This window comes from Chrysemys picta, chromosome 3 (genome assembly GCF_011386835.1).
Source record: "Chrysemys picta bellii isolate R12L10 chromosome 3, ASM1138683v2, whole genome shotgun sequence".
NCBI lineage: Eukaryota > Metazoa > Chordata > Testudines > Emydidae > Chrysemys > Chrysemys picta.
In genome coordinates this window covers 150,677,514-150,700,830 of record NC_088793.1, presented here as the reverse complement: position 1 = coordinate 150,700,830, position 23,317 = coordinate 150,677,514, and the positions used below count along the sequence as shown (strand labels likewise).

The following is a 23,317-nucleotide window of genomic DNA, read 5'->3' as shown; positions in this document are numbered from 1 at the left end:
CCAGTCATACCCACATCACACCCCTCACTGAAATAGCTATCCAGGCAGAAGTTTGTAATGTTGACCTTGTCTAAGGCCTTGTCTACACTACGAGAGTAGTTCAATTTTACTTGCATCGAATTTTTGTAATCGATATTGCAAAGTCGAACGTGTGTGTCCACACTAAGGACAGTAATTCGACTTTGTGCGTCCACACTAACGGTGAAAGCGTCGACATTCGAAGCGGTGCACTGTGGTCAGCTATCCCACAGTTCCCGCAGTCCCCTCTGCCCATTGGAATTCTGGGTGTAGCCGGCAATGCCTTCTGGGTAACAAAATGTGTCGAGGGTGCTTTTGGGTAACTGTCGTCATCCGTCCATCACTCCCGCCCTCCCTCCCTGAAAGCGCCGGCGGGAAATCATTTCGCGCACTTTTCCAGTCATTGACAGCGCGGACGCCACAGCACTGCGAGCATGGAGCACGCTGCGACCATCGCTGCAGTTGTGGCCGCTCTCAACGCCTCACAGCTTATCATACAGGTTTCCCTGAGGCAGATGCAGAAAAGTCAGGCGAGGAGGCTATGGCACCGCGGTGATGTCCTGAAGTCTGAGAGTAGCACGGACCTGTCAGAAAGCAGGGGACCCAGCGCCGAGGACATCGCGGTGGCAATGGGTCATGTTGATGCCGTGGCACGGCGATTCTGGGCACGGGAAACAAGCACTGAGTGGTGGGACCGCATAGTGCTGCAGGTCTGGGATGAATCCCAGTGGCTGCGAAACTTTCGCATGCGGAAGGGAACTTTCCTTGAACTTTGTGAGTTGCTGTCCCCTGCCCTGAAGCGCAGTGACACCCGGTTGCGAGCTGCACTGAGTGTACAGAAGTGAGTGGCCATAGCCCTCTGGAAGCTTGCAACGCCAGACAGCTACCGGTCAGTCGCGAACCAGTTTGGGGTGGGCAAATCTACCGTGGGGGTTGTTGTGATGCAAGTAGCCAAGGCAATCGTTGATGTACTGCTGCCAAAGGTAGTGACCCTGGGAAACGTGGAGGCGATCATAGATGGCTTCGCAGCGATGGGATTCCCAAACTGTGGTGGGGCCATAGATGGAACTCACATCCCTATCCTGGCACCGGACCACCAGGCCACCCAGTACATTAACCGAAAGGGCTACTTTTCCATGGTGCTGCAAGCACTGGTGGACCACAGGGGACGTTTTACCAACATCTACGTGGGATGGCCGGGCAAGGTTCATGACGCTCGTGTTTTCAGGAACTCTGGTCTGTTTAGACGGCTGCAACAAGGTATTTACTTCCCGGACCACAAAATAACTGTTGGGGATGTGGAGATGCCTATAGTCCTCCTCGGGGACCCAGCCTACCCGCTAATGCCCTGGCTCATGAAGCCCTATACTGGCACCCTGGACACTGAAAAAGAACTCTTCAACTACCGGCTGAGCAAGTGCAGAATGGTGGTGGAGTGTGCTTTTGGCCGTCTCAAGGGGAGATGGAGAAGCTTACTGACTCGCTGTGATCTCAGCGAAACCAATATCCCCATTGTTATAGCAGCTTGCTGTGTGCTCCACAATCTCTGTGAGAGCAAGGGGGAGACCTTTATGGCGGGGTGGGAGGTTGAGGAAAATAGCCTGGCTGCTGATTACTCACAGCCAGACAGCCGGGCGATTAGAAGAGACCAGCGGGAAGCGCTGTGCATCCGGGAGGCTTTGAAAGCAAAGTTCCTGAGTGAGCAGGGTAACCTGTGACTTTAAAGTTTGTGTACTGAGAAGCTAAACCTGCCCCCGTTTCTTTACCCAGTTAATGTTGACTATCCTATCCAGTTACATACCCCCTTCACCCCCCTTCCAACACACGTTTCGAAATAAAAATAGTTCAACTTTGTTAAAGCACACCGTTTTCTTTAATACTGTTTTCGCGGGAATTTTTTAAAACTGGGACGCAGACTGTGGTGCGGAGCGGGTGTAGTGTAGTGACGCGAATGCAGCTTCTAAACTCAAGGATTGACAGGCTCCGCTGCGGTGGGATGGTTGTTTCAACGGAGCCTGTCACCCCTCCTGATCGGGACTGTGTGTATGGGGGGGTCTATGTGACTTTGTGGCAGGGGGAGGACGGTTACAGATCCCCTGCTGTGTGGCTCTGTGATCCTGCCTAAGGACCGCCGCTTAAGATCTGTAACTGCCCTCCCCTGCCACAAAGTCACAGAGCAACCCACCCCCCACCACATAACATGAAAACAACCTCCCAGACTAACCAGGGTAACTAGTCACTGCATCACTGCACTGTGTATGTGCCCTGCTGCTGTGCCTGCCCCCGACTATGTACCCTGCCAAAGGTGACTGTCCTGTCCAATTACCAACCCCCTTTCCCATCCTCCTCCAAAAGAACATGATTGAAACAGTAGTTTACAGAAACGTATTTTTTATTATCAACTACACATGGCATTGGGAGGTGAAACTTGGACGGGGGCTTGTGTCAGGCGGGAAGGAAAGAACTTTTCAAATTTTGGGAAATAGCCTTCTGCTACTAGAGCTCTCTGCAGGGGTGGAGTGAGACTTAGCAGGGACTCTGCCGCCTCTCCTTCTTTGCACTTTGGGTGTGGTGGGTATGGGACTTGGTGGCAGGGGAGGGCGGTTAGAGATGGACTGCAGCGGGGCTCTGTCCTCCTGCCTCCGTTCCTGCAGAACATCCACAAGGCGCCGGAGCGTGTCCGTTTGCTCCCTCAGTAGTCCAAGCAGCGTTTGAGTCGCCTGCTGGTCTTCCTGCCGCCACCTCTCCTCCCGATCCATGTTGGCTTGGTGCATTCGGGTCAAGTTCTCCCGCCACTGGGTCTGCTGTGCTGCCTGGGCTTGGGAACAGGCCATAAGCTCAGAGAACATGTCCTCCCGTGTCCTCCTCTTCCTACGCCTAATCCGCGCTAGCCTCTGGGAGTGTGATTCCAGGCTAGGTTGTGAGACAGTCGCAGATGGGGCTGTGGAAATGGGAAAAAGGGAGTGAATTCCTCAGAAAGAAAAATGTAGTTGTGAACAAAGAACATAGTCTTTCTCTGTGAACAAGACCATGCACAGCACCTATCACATGCGCACTCAGCACAAGGTCGAATTTTCGGCCTTCGCATTCAGTGCCTGGGGTCTTGCACAGCACATTTGAGAAGCGGGGCAGCACAACGGAATTTCTGTTGCAGGCAGACATGGTAAGCCGTACACTTGTGGCAGTTTAAAACTTTTATATTACCACTGGCCTCATTTCACATTTAAAGCTATGTCAGTTCCTGCAGCCAGCAATCCGGCAAGCGGGAACTCTGCCCCTGTCCCACCCCCTCGCGGCTGTCCCCGGGAACGATCCCTTTCGGCTGCCCCTCTCCCGCCTCCACCGCGTGGCTACAAACCAGCGGTTACAGTTCTGTCAAGGAACGGGAAAGCAGTCCCAACACTAACATTCCCCTACCTAATTAAAAGCAGGTCACCATGGGCGACATCACCCTGATGAGGATCTCTGAGAGCGACAGACAGAGAATGCTCCGGGAAAGCCTCCAAAGACCAGGGCCGTATGCCGCCCTGCTATGCAGAGCAATGAGTCCCGAGTACGTGATAGTCTCGTGGCGCGGCAACGTGTCGTACTTCGGAGGACCCAATAAGGCCGCTCTCCCCAGGAACCTCATGCAACGGCTTTCAAATTACCTCCAGGAGAGCTTCATCGAGATATCCCAGGAGGATTACTGCTCTATCCCCGGACATATAGACTGCATTTTACTGTAGCTGCAGTAGCAGGGAATAAACAGTAGAGCGGCTTGTGCAGGACAATCACTGAAAACCGGACATTGCTAGATTTTTTTTCAAAACTTGCACTGCCCATGACTAAACCGTTAAGCGCATAGGGCACACTAATCATGAACAACCCATTCTTTTAATTGTTAATATTCCTGTTTTGTTAAAAATAAATGTTTAGATGTTTACAACACGTACTGGCTGATCCTTCCCCAGATTCTGTGTCCGGGGTAACGGCTGGGGACGCTTCGTAGGGGATCTCTGTAAGGGTGATGAAGAGATCCTGGCTGTCGGGGAAATCAGCGTTGTGAGCGCTGCCGACTGCCCCGCCCTCCTCATCTCCTTCCACATCTTCCCCGTCCCCTAACATGTCGGAGGAACCCGCCGTGGACACTATCCCATCCTCAGAGTCCACGGTCACTGGTGGGGTAGTGGTGGCGGCCGCACCGAGGATGGAATGCAGTGCCTCGTAGAAACGGGATGTCTGGGGATGGGATCCGGAGCGTCCGTTTGCCTCTTTGGTCTTCTGGTAGCCTTGTCTCAGCTCCTTGATTTTCACGCGGCACTGCGTTGCATCCCGGCTGTATCCTCTCTCTGCCATGTCTTTAAAGATCATCTCGTAGATCTTTGCATTCCGTCTTTTGGATCGCAGCTCGGAAAGCACGGACTCATCGCCCCACACAGCGATGAGATCCAAGACTTCCCGATCAGTCCATGCTGGGGCCCTCTTTCTATTCACAGACTGCACGGCCATCACTGCTGGAGAGCTCTGCATCGTTGCCAGTGCTGCTGTGCTCGCCACGATGTCCAGACAGGAAATGAGATTCAAACTGGCCAGACAGGAAAAGGAATTCCAATTCAAATTTTCCCGGGGCTTTTCCTGTGTGGCTGGTCAGAGCATCCGAGCTCGCACTGCTGTCCAGAGCGTCAACAGAGTGGTGCACTGTGGGATAGCTCCCGGAGCTATTAGCGTCGATTTCCATCCACACCTAGCCTAATTCGACATGGCCATGTCGAATTTGGCGCTACTCCCCTCGTCGAGGAGGAGTACAGAAGTCGAATTAAAGAGACCTCTATGTCGAACTAAATAGCATCGCAGTGTGGACGGGTGCAGGGTTAATTCGATGTAACGGCGCTAACTTCGACATAAACGCCTAGTGTAGACCAGGCCTAAGTCATGTTAATACAAGTATAGCTAGGGCTTTTACTGGTATAAGTATTTCAGTGAAAAAAAATCACAGCTTTTACCAACATAGTTATACCAGTAAAACTATTAAATGTAGACCAAACCCAACTAACATAAACACTCCTTTCTGTTCAGCTCTGGGACAAGTCAGCAATTTGTATTTTTCAACAAAAATTTCAAAATTTGATGCTTAGTTCAAAAGAGTTATTAGCATCTTTAAAACTTATTCAAAGTATCCATTACGTATTATACAATCAAATGTACTACAAACTTTTATCACTGTGATCAGTTGAGGATGGTGGGAGTGGAGTACTACTAGCTACCATTCTTCCTTTCTAAATAAATGTTAAAATATCTTTTTTTTAACTATTCCCTTCCCTAGAATCACCACACGTTGGCATCCCTGTGGATTGATAACCTTTCTGCTTATAGATTGGTTAGAAAACACTGAAAAAAGTAAAGCTTTACACTGTACAACAATGTAGGAGTCTGACTTCATGGTCTCTCTTGTTCACACAAGGCATGGGAAGATGTATTTGAAATCCCAAGAAACGTATAGGGTATGTCTACACTGCAACCACACTAGCTTTAATTTAGTTATCTTGGGTCTCAGAGCAGTGAAACTGTGGCAGCATGGACTCCAGCATGGCCACCTGAGTAATTACCAGGGTTCTGGGAGGTTAGTGCAGTCCACTCTGAAACCCATGCTGCCATGGCTTCACTGTTTTGGTATCCAAACTAGCTAGATTAAAGCTAGCTTGGCTATGTCTCACGAGCTGCAATCGCACCCTGTGACATTCCCACAGAATATATGTTATAGGTTGGCTGTTATAATCTAAAATATTGCATATGGTGCATACTGTAATAAGACTATTAAATGCTTAAGAATTATTATGGTAACTCTCTGAAACATTTAACTTCTTATTATTGACTGATTCCCAAGCAATGGAGCTACCTGGTGCTAAAGATCTTTAATGTTTTAGGTTTTCCTCCTTCTCTAAAACACTCCTCTTATACACATGACATCTTTAATGGCTTAATTTGCAGTGATTAGCATAGCATATATGCGCATATTTACAAAGAATTGCTTTTAAATTTTAAAGATAAATTTTATCTTGAAATAGATGCACTCGTACTGGACATTATGGTCAGCATGGAAAAGCTAAATCCATCCTCAAGTTTGCATTTTCCTTTTCCCAGTATCCAGAGGTACAGCTCAGTAAAGTACACGTTCAAATCTCTGCCTAGAAATTGTTTTAATTTGAAATCTTGGGAAAACAGAAAATCCCTCCTGTTCTCAAAACACACATACTGGATGAAGTTGCATTTTTTTTAATTGGTTAAACTTTTATCAATGAATAATCGTTATTCATCCAGCAATCTAATTATGGTTTGAAATAATTGTTGCACTAAACCAGTGTCACAGGATCAAAGGGTACTTGATAACAGAATTGTGAAGAGAACAGGAGTACTTGTGGCACCTTAGAGACTAACAAATTTATTTGAGCATAAGCTTTCATGGGCTACAGCCCACTTCATCGGATGCATGTAGTGGAAAATACAGTAGGAAGATATATATACACACAGAGAACATGAAACAATGGGTGTTACCATGCACACTATAAGGAGAGTGATCAGTTAAGGTGAGCTATTATCAGCAGCAGAGAAAAATAATAGCTCACCTTAACTGATCACTCTCCTTATAGTATGTATGGTAACACCCATTGTTTCATGTTCTCTGTGTGTGTATATATATATCTTCCTACTGTATTTTCCACTACATGCATCCAATGAAGTGGGCTGTAGCCCACGAAAGCTTATGCTCAAATAAAATTTGTTAGTCTCTAAGGTGCCACAAGTACTCCTGTTCTTTTTGCGGATACAGACTAACACTGCTGCTACTCTGAGAATTGTGAAGGAGAATCGTATAGGGCATGGGAACATAGTTAGGGGTAATGAGATAATGAAATTAAGAAAGGGAAAACTCTAACTGTGAATATGTGACATCTTGATAGTGCGATGTATCAAGGGGTGGAAGTTGTGGAAACTTTATCAGATGGGACATTTAACATTGGTCCAAACAAAACATGAGAAACCAATGGGGAACCAGTTCTGCACTGGCAGAGAGATGGACTGACCTAAGAGCTCTTTTCCATCTCTAGCATCTCTAAGAATGTTTGGATGAATACTTGGAATTCTCTATCTGCCTTCTTAGATCTTCTCTTGTGTTTAGTAGCAGGAGACCATTATCCTGTGACAGTGCTTGACTTCATTGACAGAAGATAGCTTAAGTTCCTGTGTTTCTCATTGAACAAAGTTACATTTTAGGATATATGGGACCGAAATATACCTGCTCCAGTTTAGCTACAGTAGATAAGTCAGGGAAGGCGTGGCAGGGGCACTTCCTATCCTGTGGAGCAATGTAATTTGGCTGGCCTCATGGGAAATTTCAAATGGTGAGAGGCAAGTATGACTTCATTAATCTCTGAGATTTTGAAAGCTCTTTAACCATTTGCACTTTATGTCTTTCACAGACCATCTGAAAGGAGAGATAACCCAGCGGCACATGCAAAGGGCAGCTCTAGGTAAGAGCAGAATATTCTTGTATGAATAATAAATAGTGCATTTGGAAGAGAGGGCACTTCCCAGTGTTTACACGGAGTGTGAACATAATACATGCAACTGAGGCCAAACAAAACATTATGGTTTTTTTAGTTTTTGGATTATGAATTTTCTGCAATAATTGATGCATTTTTCTCATATTGTGTAGAGCTGGGCAAAAATTTGCAGATGAATATTTTCCAAAAAAAGCAGGTTTAGTAAACCCAAAACTAAAAAAAAATGGCAGGGGGGCTTGATTCACAAAATAAGAGGAGGACGTGGTAGTGGTGGTGGTGTCCCATCATAACTTTTGGCCAAATAGTTAGGGCACTCACTTGGGCTGTGGAGCAGGAACTTGAGTATCCCATATCCTCAGTGGATGCCCTAACCAAGAGGCTATAGGGTCATTCTCGCTTTGTCTCTTGCTCAATGACTTTTATAATATTTTATACAAAAAGTGGAACAGTTTCAACAGAAGAGACGGAGAGAGACCCACCTAAGAATAGCCTAGTTTTGTTGGGGCACTCACCTGGAAGGAGAAAGATGTGGGTTCAACCTGGGTCTTCCACATCCCAGATGAGTGCCCTAACCACTGAGCTAAAAGTTGTGAGAGGGACATCAGCGGCACTACCACTTCCTCCTGTTTTGTGAATCTAGCCATTTTAAAACATCTGGAAACAAAATGTTTTGGGGCAAACTACATGTTTCATTCAGTTTGAAACTGACTTTCATTCTTTCAGAATTCACATATTCGGTTCAACCCAAAACAATTTATTTTTATTTTTCAGAACTGCCAGCAAACTGAAAAATCCATTATTCTCCTGGCTCATATACTGTGTAAAGGCCACACATCCGATTTTCATGGCATCCATGAACATTGCCAAAGCTTTTACCAACATGGCAACTGACTTTATATGGGGTGACAGAAATGATGCAGAAACCGTGTAAATCATTTCTCCTAAAATATTAACCAGTAGTTTTACTGGTGCTAAAGCAGGAGCAAACAGATCCGAACCTTCTCAGTCCTTAGACCTTGTGCCTTCTGGACCCCTCTTAGATCTGAACTTCAATTGGTTCTGGACTTCAGTTTGTTTTGAGACTGGGCATCAGTTTAGCCACACTTCCAGAGTCAGCCTGTGATACCTTCAAAGCCTCTTCATTCAGAGAGAGGTCCAGAGCTGAGACTCTGTCCTTCCTGGCAATGTGGAGCAAAGCCAGTGCCAGACTGTGCTGCATCTTGTTAAATACCCCTTTCCCACATACTTAACGCAGTGGCTGTGCAGGTCAGTAACTAACATCTTGCTCTTGTAAGATAGACAGCATTTGAATCTGGTTTTCTTCCCAGATTCAAATGGCCCCTATCAGAAGCCAACCAGCTGATGGACTGACCTATATGCTAATGCAGTGATACAGTTTCACTTAATGCTACCCTGCTGTTCATATTTTAAAATAAAGCTAGACAAATATTAATAAACTATTTGCAAAATAATACACCAGTGCATCTGCCAAAGTGACAAGGGGAGTGATAGTGAGCTCTGCCCTCTTTGCCTGCTGAAGTTAGAAGGAGCTGAGGGGAGTGGGGCTGTAACTCCTTATATAACTTCATACTAAATGTCCATTTTCATAAGGGAGCATGTGCATGGAACCAACAGTCACAGCTTTCCAGGGGGTTGTGACTGAGGTACCATAAGGTACTCTCTCTTGGCAATATTCCATCTCATATCCTTTCCTATTTTTTTTCCTTTTTATAAAAATAATTAAATGCAAAAATATTTTTCCAGAATATCTATGCTGTAGAACAAATCATTAAAAGCTAAAAAAAAAAAAAAAAAAAAAGCCAGACTAAGGCCCACTCTCCCTCAAGTTGCCCTGTTCAGTGCTTGGAATGCAAGCTAAGGATGGTATCATCAGTCTAAATTCTGATTTGTTTCTTTAATGCAATTCAAATAGACTTTTACGTATTTTAATTGTGCTCAGATCTATACAATATAAAATTAAAGACATGCCCTGCTCTAAAGATTTTACATTCTAAAGATCAGACACAGAGAAGAGGAGAAAACTCTAGGAAATCCAAAAGAGGAGATAATATGAATCTATTATGCTGATTGGTTTGTCAAGTAAATACTTGGTACTCTTCTGCCACGTGAAACTACTCACGTGTGTAAGACGCAATGAACCAGATCCTCGGCTGATAAAAATCAAAGTATATTCACTGGGTCAAATCTTCAGGTGATGTACATTGACGTAGCTCCATTGATTTCAGTAGAACTACCTGAGCATCTGACTCAATATGTTGCATTTAAAGTTGTTCCAAGGTAAGCCGTGACACTGCTGTCTATGAGAATTCCTTATGCAGTGTTTCAAAGAAATAAAAAACGTGTACACTCCAACTGTGTGTTCCAGTGTGCATTGTAACATCTGGCCTTGTCTCAAACATTTAATGGCTCCTTATTGTACATAGAAAATAATGGGGAAAATACTATTTTAAATAACTATTTAACTGATTTTCATAAAAAAGGTAAGTATGGACTTTAAAAAAAAGGCCCCAGGGAAAAAGCACAGCACCGACTCTGCCAGCTACACATAGCATTGTGAATATTCCATCAATTTTCCTCAATGTAATGTGCAGCCCGTGTGTTTTGGCTTTTGTTTTGAACATTGCTGCATGCTTATCACTAAATCTGGACCACACAAAATATTTTCCAGACTTTTTTTCCTTCATTCATTGAGCCTTTTAAATATTCTGTGTATTTTGACCTTATCTTTATTCTGTGAATTGGGGCACCTCATTTGCCTGCTTATCTTATTCCACGTATATTCTTCCAGAGAATAGCAGGTCTCAGCTCTCCTTGAATCTTTCTTGATGACCATAAATCCATCAAGAGCTGTTTGAAGGAAAACTGCTTGGTAGGAAGCCTCATTAAGAGTTGGTAGAAATCCCTATATAAAACAATACATACCATTTGAATTAGAATCCAAGTGTTAACATCTTCCAGCTGCCTCTTCTATTTTATTTTATTTTTTACTTAAATACTTTTATGATCAGAACTCTTTAAGGAGCTCTTTTAGTTGGATTTTAAACATTGATGATCTGTTTTCCCTAATAGGCTCACTTCAGATGTGGATTTCTCATTAAAGGAAACCTCCTTGCTCAGCCAATTGTTCTTAGCTGCCTCATCTTTTAAATCACCATTTTCTGCATATTGACAAAGCACTAAAAGAGTCAGATGGGGAGTTTCAGTGGAGACAAAGAACATCAGATTGTTCTGATCTTCTGGTTCTGTAAAGAAGAAACTGCATAAAATTGCAAAAGGGCCTCATTCTGCCATCCTTACTAATACTCAGTAGGACTTTACCATGCAAATAATTCCATTCTTTTCAATAGGAACACTCAGAGTAGGGTATAACTAAGAATGACAAAGGGTGGCAGAATCAAATCCAAAATGACCAGATTAACATTTTCTTTTCTCTTCTTCCATTCTTCCATTCTTCCTGCTTTCCTTTTTCCCTTTCCACTTCTCTCATCGGCATAAAAAACTACCTTTGCAAGCAGCATAAGCTATGTCGGTGGGAGAAACTCTCCCACTGACATAGTGCTGTGCACTCGAACACTTATGTCGGCGTAACTCATGTCACTCAGTGGGGTGGAATATTCACACCCTGAGCGACATAAATTTTGCCCACATAAGCTGGAGTGTAAACTTAGCCTCTGATGACTCCTTTTCCCCCTCCTATTTAGGGTGACCAGATGACAGGAAGAAAATATCGGGACAAAAGGGGGGGGGGAGGGGGGGGTCACTGGCGGAGCAAAAAAACCCAAAAAACCGAGTGCTGCCGGTGTAAGGACACAAACAGCTCCCTCTCCCAATTCCCTACTGTGACCCAGTGCTGCTGGCAGTCGGGGGCGGGAGCTGAGAACAGCCCAGGGCTGCGGGCAGTCAGAGGAGATTATGCACCCTTCCTTAGGTATGCATACCTTCAGCCTCTGGTTTTTAGGAGGGGGGGGGAGAGAAACCAACAGAGAACAGCTGAGTGCTGCCGGCAGTCAGAGGAGAAGAAAAAATAAAAGCCGAGAACAGCTGAGTGCTGCCGGCAGCCCGGCAGAGAAAAAAAAAAAAAAAAAAGCGGAGTGCAGCGTCCCGACCGAAGATCAATCGGGACGCGGGACAAATGCCTAAATATCGGGACGGTCCCGATTTTATCGGGACGTCTGGTCACCCTACTCCTATTCTCTTTTTTCCCATCTTTCTTTTCACCACCCTTTTTCTCTTGTATTTTCTATCTCTCAAGCCTTCTACTGTCTTTCTCTGCTCTACTTTTTCACTCTCTGTTTCATGTTAAATCTCTATTTTTAGATCTGTCTCTTACACGTGGGTGCCTTTGTATGAGTGTACCCAGGATTACAGTCCTAAGGTAGCACAATCTAGTATAGGACACTAGTATGCTTCTATTACTACAGAAAAAGGAAAAGCATTCCTTTTGTTTGCTGTGCTGTAGAAGGCATAGGTACATCTGATGTGATTCAGTGGGCAGTAGTATCACAAGATGCTATCAAATGAAATTCCAGTAAAATATAGAGTCTCATTCTCCACTATGTTACTCTGGTTTTATATAGCTGTAACTCCCTTGAAGTCAATAAAACCATTGGAGTTGCATTAACATAAAGCTGGAGTAACACAGAGATTCAAGCCCATAGTGACTTATAAAAGCCACAGTGAAACTAGATAATCTTTTAGTCTGTTTATCCAAGATGTTGCAGGTGAAACAATTATAAATAGTGAGCAATGTCAGTTAATGCACAGCCGCTATGAGATAAGTGCTGTCGTCTAACCTGACCTTTTCTGCACGTAAATTTCCTCTCTTTTTTTTTTTAAGTCTTGGTACAAATTATATTAGTAAAAACACCAGTTTCCCAGTGCTTTCTATCACAGTTCAGGGTAGCTGCACCTGTATTCCCCCCTGTGGATCAGCAAGAGCACCCACTCTCAGCTTCCAGCTCCCCAGCCATTGCCTCTTTGGGAGGAGATACCAATCTCTTTCCTGTCTGACTGGGGTATTTCCAGGCTGAACAGTTCCTTGACTATACTGTGATCTCCACAGCAAAAGACAGACTGCCTATGCAGGCCTTCTTCACTTCTTTCCTCAGAGATAGGACACAGCATAATTGTCACAGTTAAGTTACCATACAGCCCTTTACAAGCAAGTACATTTATTCTTAAGACGGGAGCACTGGAACCTTGGTAGAAGTCGGAGGGCCATGAGGTCCTGCTCCTCTCTGTGGCCTCACTCCCTGGTCCTTCTCTTCCCCCCTGAAACTCCACCCCTTGGCCAGGTTGGAAGCCAGAGCTGGGCCAAGGTAAGAGCCACCCAGGTATCCCAGGCCACTCTGCCCTGGGCAGGGAGCCTGAGGGCAGCCCCAGCCTATGTCCCTGCCCCCGGGGTGTGCTTTCCAGGGCAGGTGGAGAGTCTGGGGCTGCCCACAGTGGCCCGGACTCCCTAGGTGGCTCTTACCATGGCCCGGCTCTGGCTTTTAGCCTGGCCAAGGGTGGGGCCTCAGGAGGAAGAGAAGGAGCAGGGGCAGGGCCACAGAGGGGCCAGGCCTTGAGGCAAGGGGCGTCTAAGAACAACCTTGCTGCCCCCCAACCAGGAAGAGGCTGGCATCGCTGGCAGGGGTTGTGTTTCGCAGCGGATACCCTGCTGCAAAGCACAGCCCCCGCTGGCACCATTCCGTGCCTGCCCAAGACATGCAGTTTGGTGGGCAACACTGCCCCCCAAACTGTGCCCATGTTAAAAAGTGGGCAGGCATGGCCCTCTCACTTTTAAAAGTGGAGGGGGCTATGAAACCCCCCCTCAGTCCCCTTCCACCTCCCCCACCAGTTCTGGCACCTCATCTTAATGTGAAAGCATTACAGAGAAAACATATTAAAACAATAAAACAACCTACACACATACTAATAAGCTTACTAGAGATCACCCTCTAGGGTGACCAGATGTCCCGATTTTATAGGGACAGTCCTGATTTTTGGGTCTTTTTCTTATATAGGCTCCTATTATCCCCCACCCCCGTCACGATTTTTCACATTTGCTGTCTGGTCACCCTCCCCCAACTCCAGCAAGGGGGATTTAACCCTTCAAACCCCTCACAGGGATTTTACCTATGATCACAAGTTCAGCATAGCTTCAGCTCAGAACCACCATCCCAGTGAGTTAGTGAGTTTATCCAGTTTGGGCTTTGAAGAGCCCATGGATAGGTAATCAGCCATACAGTGAGTTTCTCTTTAAGGTGCAGTTTCAAGTGGATATCTCTCAAAGTGAGTAATTTGCATTCTCTTCTTCCTAATATTTCCTTTGAACTCCCACTCAGCTAAAAGCTCAATCTTGTCTGGTCCATTGTTTCAAAAGAGTTCTTTGAAGCACATAATACTTTGCAGTGTTTACAGTAGTCCTGTCTCTCCCTTAAAAGACATTACATACCATTCCACAATATTACATAAATATTTGCATTTTTAATACAATGACCTCCTAAGATACTTTGACTTAATTCACTAAGGTTTGTCCAGGATATTGTCATATATATCACACCTTCCACCTGTCCCATCCAGCTTTCCCTATGGAGTGTCACACACATACAGATGTTTTTTAAATGTTCTCTCTAGATTGCAGTAAAAGGCATATTTTGAGTTTAGGGTTTCAAAGTTTTTGGAGTGACATGGCCCACCGATAGCACTTAGATGTCCACTTAACAAAGAAACACACCTAGAGTAGCTAACTCACTTGCTCAACTAACCTGGAACCTATTTATTTCTCTCCCTCCAATACTGGCATGTACAATAAAAGAGTTGACAAGTTCTGTGCATCTTCATTAGCTTCAACCAGCTCCATTTGCTCTCTTTTTTCTCCTTTTCTCTCACCTTCTCTATTCTCCCATTCTTCATCCCAATTTTCTACCTTCATTTTTTATATACGTTTTTAAATCCCTCCTACCACTTAGCTACCTGTTAAGAGCCCGCTGAACACATTAGGAAATAGCAACACTAGTCAGTGAATGAGAAATGGTGCTGCTTCCAGAGAGACTCATTTAGGGCCCAATTCCACCACCTTTATGGCCATTATGTAGTATATATCTCTGTGAGTGATACCATTGTTTTTAATAGGGCTGCTTGCGGAGCAAGGTACAATTTAATTTGAGTAAGGGTGGCAGATTTGGCTATCAGGGAGGAATCTATCTTCAATTTCAGAGTTAAAGAGTGTCTTGTTTTGTGAGCGTTTTTATTACAAAACTCTGTTTTGCCAGGATTTATAACTTAGGGCAGGTCTTCACTACGGGGGGGGTCGATTTAAGATACACAAATTCAGCTACGCGAATAGCGTAGCTGAATTCGACGTATCGCAGCCGACTTACCCCGCTGTAGGGACGGCAGCAAAATCGACCTCTGCGGCTTCCCGTCGACGGCGCTTACTCCCACCTCCGCTGGTGGAGTAAGAGCGTTGATTCGGGGATCGATTGTCGCATCCCAACGGGACGGGATAAATCGATCCCCGAGAGGTCGATTTCTACCCGCCGATTCAGGTGGGTAGTGTAGACCTAGCCTTAGCTGTTGAAACTAGGTTTGTTGAGAAACTTGGTGTTCATACTCTAGTCTTGACGGGGGCACTCCCCAATCCCATTGAGCAGCTGAGCAAAACTTTTTTTTTTTTTTTAAGAACCCCACTCCCCACCCTATGTGAAATGACTGGGGGAGTCAGAGATGGTTAACTAATTTCCCATTGTCTGTTGATTTCCTTGGGTCCCCACAACCAGATGTCAATTGCCATCTCCTATGTCTGATTCAGAGCTCTCAACTCTGGCATGGGTTGTTAGCAGGAATCTTTAGTGCAGTTTACTCCTGCATTTGATTAAGATGGGATATGATCATACAGGTTGGAGTATGTGGCCTTTGCCATAACTCTCTGTAGCTTTGCTTACATCACTTTTCCTGGACTTTTGAAAACTGAACACCCCTTTAAGAAAATGAAACCAATTGCACCCCTGCTTTTGTCCTTCCATGTAATGCTTAAGGCCTCTATATATTTTAGAGCTTCATATTATGAAGCTGCTTGTCCTTTCTTAAATGTTTTGATAGACAATGAAATAATATACACAGCTGACATTTAAAGTACTATCATTGGCATCTGAGTTTAGCACTAGAGCTGGGTGAAATTTTTCACGTAAAGCTTTTTTTTGTTTTGTTTTGTTTAAAAATGCAGATTTTGCAACCCAGAAACATTTTGCAAATGTGTGCTGATTTCACCAAATTGTTTTGTTCAAAAATGACTTTAAAAATTCCAGATGTTTCATTATGACATTTTTTTAAACAAAATATATTTCTCTTTTTTAGGTTCAACATTATTTTTTGTTTCAAAATTTCCTTTAATTTTATTTATGAAACAACCAAAAACATTTGAAAAGGTCAAAATATAAACAAAACATTTCATTTGACCCACACCTTTATTTTCTAACTTTTTGATTTGCCAATTTCTTTTAAAAAATTGGTTTTTTGGCGGGGGGGGGGGGTTGTGTGTTTGTGGTTGGTTGGTTGTTGTGGTTATATTATTTAGTTTTTGTTTGTTTGCTTGCTTGTTTTGTTTTAGGAATTACCGGTGAACCATATGAGTTATACTCCCAGCTGTAATTAGCATCCATTGAAATGAATAAGACAGTTCACACCTCAGAGCTATTGTTTCAAGGTCTCTGCAAACTCAGGCAGAGGTTTCTGCATCAGTTATGCTTAGGTCATGTTTTGAAGTTTTCTCTGCAGCTATAGCAACTAGAGATATACTTGGTTTTTAAATACTCTGGAGAACAGTTGAAAGGTCTGTCCATGACTCTCTCAACTAGTTCTTCCCATACTCCTGTGGGGAAAGGACACTCCACACTTTGGGAAACACTGGTTTACCTCATGCTTATTCCCTCAATCTAACCTGAGCTTGGTTTCTTCCATCGCCTTATTTTTCATAACTGAGAAACCATTTTAAATTGCTCATATGAAGAAACAAGTTCTCTTTCTGTACTAATGCTATGACAGAATGACACACAAGTGTTTTCAATCACAAAATGGCAGAAGCTGAGGAAAGTGGTAGTCTGAGTTTTCCCACACAGATCCAATGCAGTCCATAGAGGATAACAGATTTAACTGAAATTAAAATGATCTGATTTAACATAATCATTTCTGGCTCTGAAAGTCAATGTCTTATGAATAAACTATTTAAAGGCTCCTACAGGAACAATCCAACTATTGTCTACTAAACAGTCCAAAAGTTTAAGTATTATTTTCTCCTCAGTGGCAGGAGATACCATAAAAAAGTCTGCCCTGTGCACCTAGGTGTCAGAAGAAGGCCTCGTAATTTGGTACCTCCTATATATTTGTATATTTGTGTGCATATATTTACACATAACTGAGTTTTTCAGTCTTTAAAGTTCATTAATTTTTAAGCAAAACAGAAGCAGTCAGTGTGTAATGCTACCGAGTGACCTAGGGATGATGGCATGAATGGAAATGGTACAGAAGAGCACTTTCTCTTAATATTGCACAATTTTGATTATGCTACAATATTACAGTATGTTCTGTTCCTGTGGATATTTGTGTTTGAAAGCTGAAGCAACAACAATCTATTTTTGTAAGAGTTCACAGTTACTAGCATGCAGTATACTGACCTAATTCTTAGAGTGACCTCTAGTGGCTTAAGGCCACTTCTCTTATGGCTAGATTTCATTTCTCCAGGGTTTCTATTAGATCCATGGAAAACAATTGGTAATGCTTAGCCTTGAGGGCTGTTTTTGGAATTCTAAGATTGAAAGGAGGTGGATCAGGTTATGTTTGTTTAAAAGCATCCATTTTCCACTAATCCTAGCACAAGGATATCAATAGTAAAGCTGGGCGAACACCTCAAAAAACATTCCATGAATATTCGCTTGGATAAAAAAATGGAATTTATGTTGGCTGTGTTCACGGTTCTTTGGCATTCACCTTCCTTGGCTGTTGTAGCAAATTAGTTTACTGGCAGGAATGTTTGCAGAAACAGCAACTTTTGAACAGATATTAGAAATATTCATGGAAGGTGAATTTTTAACACACACACACACACACACACACTTCCTCTGCAAATACTGTGTGTTTGTGTTTTTTACTTCTCTCATCATTGTCGTACCTAACATACACTGAAGTCAGTGGAGTTACTCCAGGTTTGCACTAGCATAAGAGAGACCAGAATTTGGCCCCTGAATATTAGACAGTTGTAAAGTTGCACATTGTAACAGACCCACCCTGTTGGATCCACAAACTACTTAGTGTTTCAATTCAGAATGGCTTATGGTTAAAACTCTGAGCTGTTGCCTGTTAAACATCTTGATATCACAACCGCCTATTTTGTGCAGCTCAACTGTGCTGGCATCCAGCAGCATTTCACTGTCTTTGTAGTGGCCAGCAGTGTCCACAAGCTTCCTTGAAATAGACCTTTCTTTTGAAATAGTACAGAAATAGGACGTTCAGTGTGGATTGCCTCATTGTACAGCGACTCCCCGAGATGACTGGTAAGTAGCATTGGTAGATTCTGGAGTTAGAGGCGCTGATTCTTAAGTCCAGTCAAGCTGTGCAGAGTTTGAGCTGCAAAGTGGAAATGAAAGTGGCTTGTTGGCATCTTAGCAGCTCATTGATTCTAGGGCTGGGCAGGTCTGCATTGGCCCCAGTTTAAATCACAGTAGCCTCTGCCTGTAGCCCCGAGGAGTTGTAAAAGTAGCCAGGAATAGCTGAAGTACAGGGGTGCTCCAGCTGTATCCCATTCTCCCTAGACTAGGGTTACCATACGTCCGGTTTTTCCCAGACATGTCCGGCTTTTCGGCAATCAAACCCCCGTCCGGGGGGAATTGCCAAAAAGCCGAACATGTCTAGGAAAATGCCGGCCGGGCACTTCCCCTCCCGCGGCGGCTCTGCTCCTCCCCTGACTCTTCGGCTCTGTTTAAGAGCCGAGCTGCCCGAGCGCTATGGGCTTCAGGCAGCCCCCTTGCCTCCGGACCCCAGCCACCGGCCGGGCACTTCCCCTCCTGGGCTCCGGCGGCGCAGGGTCCGGAGGCATGGGGGCTGCCCGAAGCCGGTAGCGCTCGGGCAGCTCGGCTCTTAAACAGAGCTGAAGAGTCAGGGGAGGAGCAGAGCCTCCGGCCGCAGCGGCTCTGCTCCTCCCCTGACTCTTCGGCTCTGGTTAAGAGCCGAGCGCTACGGGCTTCGGGCAGCCCCCATGCCTCCGGACCCTGCGCCGCCGGAGCCCGGGAGGGGAAGTGCCCGGCGGGGGGCGCAGGGTCCGGAGGCATGGGGGCTGCCCGAAGCCCAAGCGCTACCGGCTTCACGGTTTGCCGGGCAGCCTCCAGACCCTGGGCCCCCGGCCAGCGCTTCCCCAGCGCAGCTGGTGCCCGGGAGGGGAAGCGCCCAGCCGGGGGCGCAGGGTCTGGGGGCTGCCCGGCAAACCATGAAGCCGGTAGCGCTCGGGCAGCCCTTTTCGCGTGGCTGGGAGTGGGAGGGAGGAGGGGCGGAGTTAGGGTGGGGTTGGGGCGGGGAAGGGGCGGAGTTGGGGCAGGGCTGGGGGTGGGGAAATGGGCGGGGCCAGAGCCCCGTGGAGAGTCCTCTTTTTTTATTTGATAAATATGGTAACCCTATCCTAGACTTCACCCTCTCCACTAGAAGCCATAAGTGGTGGGTGTGCACAGCTGTTCTGCTGGCTCTATACCACTGAAGGATTTCCCCTATGCCAGTGTGATGGGCGTATGAACCCCAGACTGGGAAACAGGGGGTTAAGGAGCAGTTCTGGTCACAGGAGGCTCCACCCAACCTCGTCTGCTGGGTGTGCTGTCAGTGGAGATGGAGTTTAAAGGCACAGCACAGCTCAGTCAGGGTGTTCAGTGTGAAGGAGTAGACTTGCATTGGTAGCTCCTGCAGGAATCCAGCAGGAGCCCCACACAGCCCTGAAGCCAACCTCAACTCAGAGCTGCAACCCCCTGCAGAAGAGACAGTGGAGTAGCTGCTTGTGATTGGGAAAGGGAATCTCCTGACCTCCTTCTGGGGGGATTCTTTCTGGGTCACAAGCCAGACCTTCACCATGCCTCTGAAGGGGCTGGGATGTAGTAGGAAGTAACCCAGGGAGTAGGCTGGATGATACCCTAGCCCAGGTTTCACATCTGAACTGCCTGCCCCAGGACCTGAGTTGGATCCTGGAACAGCAGGAGGGCCTAGGTTTTTCTACCGCCAAACCCCTGGACTTGCACCTCTAGGCACTACTGGCAACCACCCTGGACTTGATAAACTATGTGCTTCAGCCACCCGTGGACTTCAGAACTATGTAGCAGGGCTAGCCAGTGCTCCTGTCATGGTCTAAGGAGATGATCCCCCATCACAGCCAGTGTACCAGATAGATGGTTAAGCTGACTGTACAGACCCTTTGCATGCACAGAGCAGTGCAAAGGGTCCATAGCATAACAGAAAATTTATCTTGATTGTTTTGGGGCATAAAAAGCCAATAGCTCCCTTCTCCTTCCATCACTGTAATTGCCTTTATTCCACTTTGGACCGACAGAGCTCTCAGTTGTTCTCTAGAGTCTCAGCTTCACGTCTTTACTTGCTATGGTTGTGAAGAAAACCTTCAGAACATGACCCAAATGTGACCCATGAAGCAGTGTTTCCCTGAGTCAGCAGAAAGCCTGAAGCAAGAGGCATGAACTGCCCCCATTCACTGCAATGAGTGCTAATGCAGGTGCCCATGGTGATACTTTACATGTTGCTAACCACATCACTTCTCTTCAAAGCACGTAAGTTAAAGAGAGGAAGTATTGCAGGACTTGGTGGGGGACTTCAACTACTCAGATATCTATTGGGAAAGTAATACAACAGGGCACAGATTGTCCAACAAGTTCATGAAATGCATTGGAGTCAACTTTTTATTACAGAAGGTGGAAAGTGTGATTGGTGGAGAGGCTGTTTTATATTTGATTCTGACATAGGGAGGAACTGGTTGAGAATTTGAAGGGGGAAGGCAGCGTGGGCGAAAGTGATCATGAAATGGTAGAGTTCATGATTGTAAGGAATGATAGGAGGGAAAACAGCAGAATAAAGACAATGGACTTCAAGAAGACAGATGTTAGCAAACTCAGAGATTGGTAGGTAAGATCCATGGGAAGCAAGTCTAAGGGAAAAGAAGAGTTAAAGAGAGTTGATAGAAAGAGACATTATTAAGGGCACAAAAGCAAACTATCCCAATGCATAGGAAAGATAGTAAGTATGGTAAGAGGCCATCCTGGCTTAACCAGGAGATCTTCAAAGACCTGAAACTCAAAAAAATCATACAAAAAGTGGAAACTAGGTCAAATTCTGAAGGAAGAATATAAAATAACAAAAGCATGTAGGGACAAAATTAGAAAGGCCAAGGCACAAAACAAGATCAAACCACCTAGGGATGTAAAGGGTAACAAAAAAAAACATTTTACAAATACATTAGAAGCAAGAGGAAGACCAAGGACAGAGTAGGCCCATTACTCAATGAGGAGAGAAAGACAATAACAGAAAATGCAGCAAAGAAAAATTAGCAATGATTGGACGACTAACATAGTGAACATCAGTATAAGTGGGTTAGGATCTGAGGCTAAAATAGGGAAAGAACAAGTTAAGAATTACTTAGACTAGTTAGATGTCTTCAGGTCAACTGGTCCTAATGAAATACATCCTAGAATACGTAAGGAATTGGCTGAAGAGATCTCTGAGCCATTAGTAGGGCCCTACCATATTCATGGCCATGAAAAAAACGTGTCACAGACCATGAAATCAGATCACCCACCATGAAATCTAGTTATTGGAAGGCCGGAGGGGAGAGTTGGGCATGCACCTGGCTCCAACTACTAGTCCAGGCAGGGCTGGGGAGGGACAGGACTTCCTCTTCCCCTGCACAGCTGCTTTCGCGGGGGAGAGAGAAATCAAACCCACCTCCTGCTACCTCCCGTGGCTGCAGCAAGCTCCATGGCTGCTGTCTTCAGAGCCCAGCTCTGAAGTTAGTGGAGAAGCAAAGATAGTAATCCCGCACCCTCTCCCCCCCCCCCCCCCCAACAGCTTTGCAATCCCCCAGGAGCCCCACGGTTACAACATCTGAAATTTCAGGTGTAAACACCATGAAATTGACTAATTTTAAAATCCTGTGACCATGAAATTGACCAAAATGGACTGAATTTAGTAGGGCCTTAGCCATTAGCGATTATCTTTGAGAATTCATGGGGGATGAAAGAGATCCCAGAGCACTGAAAAAGAGCATATATAATACCTATCTGTAAAAAGGGGAATAAAGACAACCCAGGGAATTATAGACCAGTCAGCTTAACTTCCATCCCCAGAAAGACAATGGAGCAAGTAATCAAACAAATCAATTTGTAAGCACCTAGAAGATAACAAAGTGATAAGTAACAGTCAACATAGATTTGTCAAGAATTTGTGGATGGGGGAAGAAGTAGATGTGTTATATCTTGACTTTAGTAAAGCTTTTGATACTGTCTCACATGACCTTTTTATAAGCAACCGAACGAAATATAGCCTAGACGAACATAGTATAAAGTCGGTCTGTTACTAGGGGTTTTGCAGAACCCAAAGCTCTTGGTAACTTTACTCTTTACAAGGCGGCGGCAGGAAATAAATCAATGGGGGAAGCAGGCAAACAAAAGTGCTTTCACTCAAAGCTTCTACTTTATTTAGTCTCCAGCACGTACACACATCCGCAACAGGTTAGTAGAGCACCCCAAATGAACCCCAGATTAGTATTTACCCAAGGTCTGAAGGAGGTCTTAAGTGGATTTCTGTAGATGATCAGTGGTCAGCCTTCCATCAGCAGAGGAACTTGAAGGTGTTCAAGTGACCACTGAGCTCAGGTTTCTTCCTCTTTTTATACCCAATGTGTTAGTATTACATAGCTTGTTCATCAAAAAAACTGCTGGGCAGAAGATAAGTGTGGAGTTTTCCAGCCTGTCAGGCAGGGAATTTTCCCTCAGTTAACCAGCTGTATTTCACATAGTAATAGTTAACTATTGCCAGATTTCCATCTTGCAAACCCGCATGCTTCGGCAAAAAGCTCAAGTCAGGAGGGCACAGGGTCATGTTTACTACTCATGGTCACTCATTTCCCCGCTCCCCTCCTGGTCTGTGCTAAAGTTTCAGAAAGGCCTAGCTGCTTTCAGCACTAAGCATAACAATTGGTATTCCTGCTTCTGGCAATGGTCTAGGCATGTTACTGCATTCTGGGCTATCAAAAATCTCCCCATCCTACAGGTGCATAAATGGTTGGAAAACTGTACTTAGAGAATAGTTAACAATGTTTCACAGTCAAACTGGAAGGTCATATCAAGTGAGGTCCCACAAGGATCTGTCCTAGGTCCAGTTCTGTTCAATGTCTTCATAAATGATTTGGATAGTGGCATAGAGAGTACACTTATAAAGTTTGCAGACGATAGCAAACTGGGAGAGGTTGCAAGCACATTGGAGGACAGGATAAGAATTCAAAACAATCTTGACAAACTGAAGAAATGGTCTGAAATAAATAGGATGAAATTCAGTAAGGGCAAATACAGAATACTACACTTAGGAAGCAATAATCAGTAGAACAAAAAAATGGGAAATGACTGCCTAGGAAGGACTACTGCAGCAAAGGATCTGGGGGGTTATAGTGGATCACAAACTAAATATGAGTCTTCAATGTAATACTGTTGCAAAAAAAGCAA

General features: G+C 45.0%; 2 protein-coding genes across 18 annotated transcripts in view; one reads left to right on the top strand and one right to left on the bottom strand.

Moving 5' to 3' along the window:
- Positions 1-23,317, top strand: part of KIF6 (kinesin family member 6) — a 378,942-nt gene that overhangs the window by 322,899 nt on the left and 32,726 nt on the right. For 14 of the 15 annotated variants that reach the window (XR_010599843.1, XR_010599844.1, XM_042848514.2 and 11 more), the window contains one exon: positions 7,476-7,526. Coding sequence is in view for 13 of the 15 variants with exons in the window: in XM_042848514.2 (XP_042704448.2) it covers positions 7,476-7,526 (51 nt within the window). In the remaining 2 variants the exon portion in view is untranslated. Of the gene's footprint in view, positions 1-7,475; positions 7,527-8,330; positions 11,118-23,317 lie in introns of those variants that run through there. The other variant, XM_042848515.2, reaches the window with a different exon arrangement.
- On the bottom strand, positions 1,387-22,460 carry LOC135982468 (uncharacterized). 3 transcript variants are annotated; one of them, XR_010599845.1, is made up of 2 exons: positions 22,369-22,460; positions 1,387-2,959 (listed from the first exon to the last, which is right to left on the bottom strand). XR_010599845.1 is itself a non-coding variant. In XM_065589286.1 (2 exons), the coding sequence occupies exons 1-2, from the start codon at positions 4,528-4,530 to the stop codon at positions 2,487-2,489; spliced, it is 1,050 nt and encodes a 349-aa protein (XP_065445358.1). In that variant the 5' UTR covers positions 4,531-4,839; the 3' UTR covers positions 1,433-2,486. The 3 variants fall into 3 exon arrangements, 1 of the variants encoding a protein (XP_065445358.1); XM_065589286.1 differs by lacking the exon at positions 22,369-22,460 and adding an exon at positions 3,954-4,839 and having other exon boundaries at positions 1,433-2,959; XR_010599846.1 differs by lacking the exon at positions 1,387-2,959 and adding an exon at positions 13,069-18,185 and having other exon boundaries at positions 22,369-22,455.

What these genes read in the sequence shown, in the direction of transcription:
- LOC135982468 (XM_065589286.1), bottom strand. Translation starts at nt 4,530, where the DNA reads ATGCAGAGCTCTCCAGCAGTGATGGCCGTGCAGTCTGTGAATAGAAAG. An exon ending in ATCTGGGGAAGGATCAGCCA is followed by an intron (nt 2,960 to 3,953) that starts GTACGTGTTGTA and finishes CCATTTCCACAG; the next exon opens with CCCCATCTGCGACTGTCTCA.